General features: G+C 47.7%; 1 protein-coding gene across 36 annotated transcripts in view; it reads right to left on the reverse strand.

Moving 5' to 3' along the window:
* Nucleotides 1–2,958, reverse strand: part of s1pr1 (sphingosine-1-phosphate receptor 1) — a 5,016-nt gene extending 2,058 nt beyond the window's left edge. For all 36 annotated transcript variants that reach the window (XM_061034744.1, XM_061034736.1, XM_061034713.1 and 33 more), the window contains exons 1-2: nt 2,820–2,958; nt 1–649 (exon numbers count right to left, since the gene is read on the reverse strand). The exon at nt 1–649 is cut by the window's left edge. In XM_061034744.1, the coding sequence (XP_060890727.1) occupies nt 1–523 (523 nt within the window). In that variant the 5' untranslated portion in view covers nt 524–649; nt 2,820–2,958. The remainder of the gene's footprint in view (nt 650–2,819) is intronic.
* Nucleotides 2,959–3,825: the final 867 nt, after the last annotated feature.

The following is a 3,825-nucleotide window of genomic DNA, read 5'->3' on the forward strand; positions in this document are numbered from 1 at the left end:
ACGCCGTCATGCTCTCGATGCAGTTCCAGCCCATGACGGGCAGACCGCCCAGCACTGCAGCGATCATCCACACCGTGCTGATGAGCAGGAAGACGCGGAACGTGTTCCCGTTGTTGTGCAGCTTCATCTTCAACATGGTCAGGTGGCGCTCGATGGCGATGGCCAGTAAACTGAAGACGGACGCCGCCAATGCCACGAACATGCTGCCCTCCCTGAAGAACCACTGCGTGGGTGTCAGCTTGTACGTGTTGGCGCCCGACAGCAGGATGTTGGCGGTGTAGACGCCGCCCGCCAGCAGGTCGGACAGCGCCAGGTTCCCGATGAAGTAGTACATGGGTTTGTGGAACTTCTTGGTCCTCCAGATGGTGGTGAGGACCAGGATGTTCTCCAGGATGATGAAGCAGCACACGATGATGAAGACCACGGAGTCGGCCTTCAGACCCGAGTCCGACGCCGTCTTACGGAACTTCCCTGTGTAGTTGTAGTGTTTGGCGATCAGGTCGGAGGAGCTGGAGTCAGCCATGGCCTGCAGCGGCAGCACGAGACCAGCAGGGGGCACTGCGTCCTCAGATTCAGTCCTTCATGTCAGGCCGTAACCCTGAAGAGGAGGAGAGAGGGGCGAGGAGCGGGAGGGGGGGGGGGCATGGTCCTGCAGAGAGACAGACTACAGTCACACACGGAGAACAGGAAACACACAAAACACTTAGATCAGCTCCACGCACAAACTTTAAACTCCTCACAATCTCACAGACGTTATATAAAATATATCCTGAGTTCTAATCAGCTGGTATGATGATCAGAGGTGAAGCAGACTGAACTCTAACAGTCAAACTTTATCTAGGTCCCTCCTTACACATCTCTACCTGCAGCTGTGATAAGTGACCTCTGACCTCCTGCCTGTGACCACAGATCAACATTAAGATTTACTTTTATTGATCCCTGCAAGGAGAAACTTCAGTTTTTACACTCTGTAGTCATGAACACACACACAGGCTGAAGTATACACACATGAACACACACACACACACACAGGCTGAAGTATATACACATGAACACACACACACAGGCTGAAGTATATACACATGAACACACACACAGGCTGAAGTATACACACATGAACACACACACACAGGCTGAAGTATACACACATGAACACACACACAGGCTGAAGTATACACACATGAACACACACACAGGCTGAAGTATACACACATGAACACACACACAGGCTGAAGTATACACACATGAACACACACACACACACAGGCTGAAGTATACACACATGAACACACACACACACAGGCTGAAGTATACACACATGAACACACACACAGGCTGAAGTATACACACATGAACACACACACACACAGGCTGAAGTATACACACATGAACACACACACACACAGGCTGAAGTATACACACATGAACACACACACACACACAGGCTGAAGTATACACACATGAACACACACACAGGCTGAAGTATATACACATGAACACACACACAGGCTGAAGTATACACACATGAACACACACATAGGCTGAAGTATACACACATGAACACACACACAGGCTGAAGTATACACACATGAACACACACACAGGCTGAAGTATACACACATGAACACACACACAGGCTGAAGTATACACACATGAACACACACATAGGTTGAAGTATATACACATGAACACACACACACAGGCTGAAGTATACACACATGAACACACACACACAGGCTGAAGTATATACACATGAACACACACACACACACACACTGAAGTATACACACATGAACACACACACACAGGCTGAAGTATATACACATGAACACACACACACAGGCTGAAGTATATACACATGAACACACACACACAGGCTGAAGTATACACACATGAACACACACACAGGCTGAAGTATATACACATGAACACACACACACACAGGCTGAAGTATACACACATGAACACACACACACACACACACACACACACACAGGCTGAAGTATACACACATGAACACACACACACACACACACACACACACACAGGCTGAAACAGGATCTTATGAACATGCACTAATGGAGAGATGTCAGAGTGATGGAGCTGCCCACAGCAGGCGCTCCTGAGCTGATGGTGGGGAGGGGGTTTGGTGCCTTGCTCAAGGGCACCTCGGCAGTGCTCAGGCACCTCTCCAGCTACCAGACCAACTTACATATTTGGTCCGCACCGGGACTTGATCCAGCGACCCTCCGGTTCCCAACCCAAGTCCCTACAGACTGAGCTACTGCCGCCCAATGAACAAACTTTAAACACGTCTGATGTGAAATCAGGTCTCACATGTGCAGAGTGATGAGGACAGACGGAGGAGAATACGCAGAGGAGCGACTTTAAAACACTTTAAACACGTTTTAAAAAGAGGCAATGTTCCTTTAAATCTCCGATAAGAAACATAATGAAGACAGTCGGGACCCTTCTGCCCTCCGGCTGCTGAGTCAGTTTGTCCATCTTTGATTTAGTCGATTATTTTATTGGCCGATCACTCGATATTTTCTCCAAAGTGACGTCACGTCAGTGTTTAAAAGTTTAAAAACGTTAAAGTGACTGTGACGTGTGTTTTTTTCATCTCCGTTAAAAACCGGATTGATTCCGTTACAGTGACCCGGGTCCGGCTGAGCTCGGCTCCGCGTCGTCCCCCTCCTCCATCAGTCCAACATTTAAACTTTGTTTGATTCAGAGTTAGAGACCCTCAGAGTCTCTGCAGACCCTCACTCCAAACCTCAGGTCACAAAAGATGAAAATAAGAAAGAAAGAGTTTTTACCTTCAGTCAGAGTCCGGAGCGAGACACAGCAGCAGCCCGACAGAGAGGAGCGCGACGGAGCACACACACACACACACACACACACACACACACACACACACACACACACACACACACACGCACACACACACACACACACACGCACACTGATGATGATGATGATGATGATGAAGGCGCTGCCCTCCTCCTCCTCCTCTCCTCTTTGTTTTTTCGCTCTTCAGATCGATAATGTTTTAGTTTATTTTCTTTGTGTTAACTCTCTTCTCCTTTTCAAAAACACAAACTAAATAAAACATAAAAACATAAAAACTTAGATACAGCAGGAGCAGAAAGATTTCACAACAACAATAAAATAATCATAAAGAGGAGTGAATGAAAGTATGAACAGATACTTTTAGAAAAATAATCATGATGAAAGGAGTCTACGATTAGAAAGAACAAATATATATATATTATATTAACTCTATTGTTCCCGTGTGGGAAATAAACAGCTGAACCCCCTACACACACACACACACACACACACACACACACACACACACACACACACACACACACACACACACACACAATGCCCCCCCCCCATATTGACTCCAGCTCTGAGTCACTGACCTCTGACCCCTATCAGTGGGGGTTGTGGGGGGCCTCAGATGGAGCCCCTCCTCCTCCTGCCCCCTATGACTGCAGGTGGATGCTACAATTAAAACCAAAGAAGAAGAAGAGCTGGACGGATGATGGTCAGCATGTTGCTTCTCTGGAGTCAGGAGTGACCATGAGGGATTAGAGGGTGTGGTCTCCCTCCTCTCCAAAGATGGTCACTTCTGGCCAAGTTATCAAAGAGCATTACAAAAAGGCTTTTTTTTTCTGGGACAGCGTAATATCGGCGTCCCGGTCTGTGAGGTCAAATTGTGTTTCTGCCACATACACACACAGTCAGACATGCACACACACACACACACACAGCGCTGTTCTCCCCTGCTGGATCAGCTGGTCCCGTCTCTCCACT

Source organism: Labrus mixtus, chromosome 3, assembly GCF_963584025.1.
Source record: "Labrus mixtus chromosome 3, fLabMix1.1, whole genome shotgun sequence".
Taxonomy (NCBI): Eukaryota; Metazoa; Chordata; class Actinopteri; order Labriformes; family Labridae; genus Labrus; species Labrus mixtus.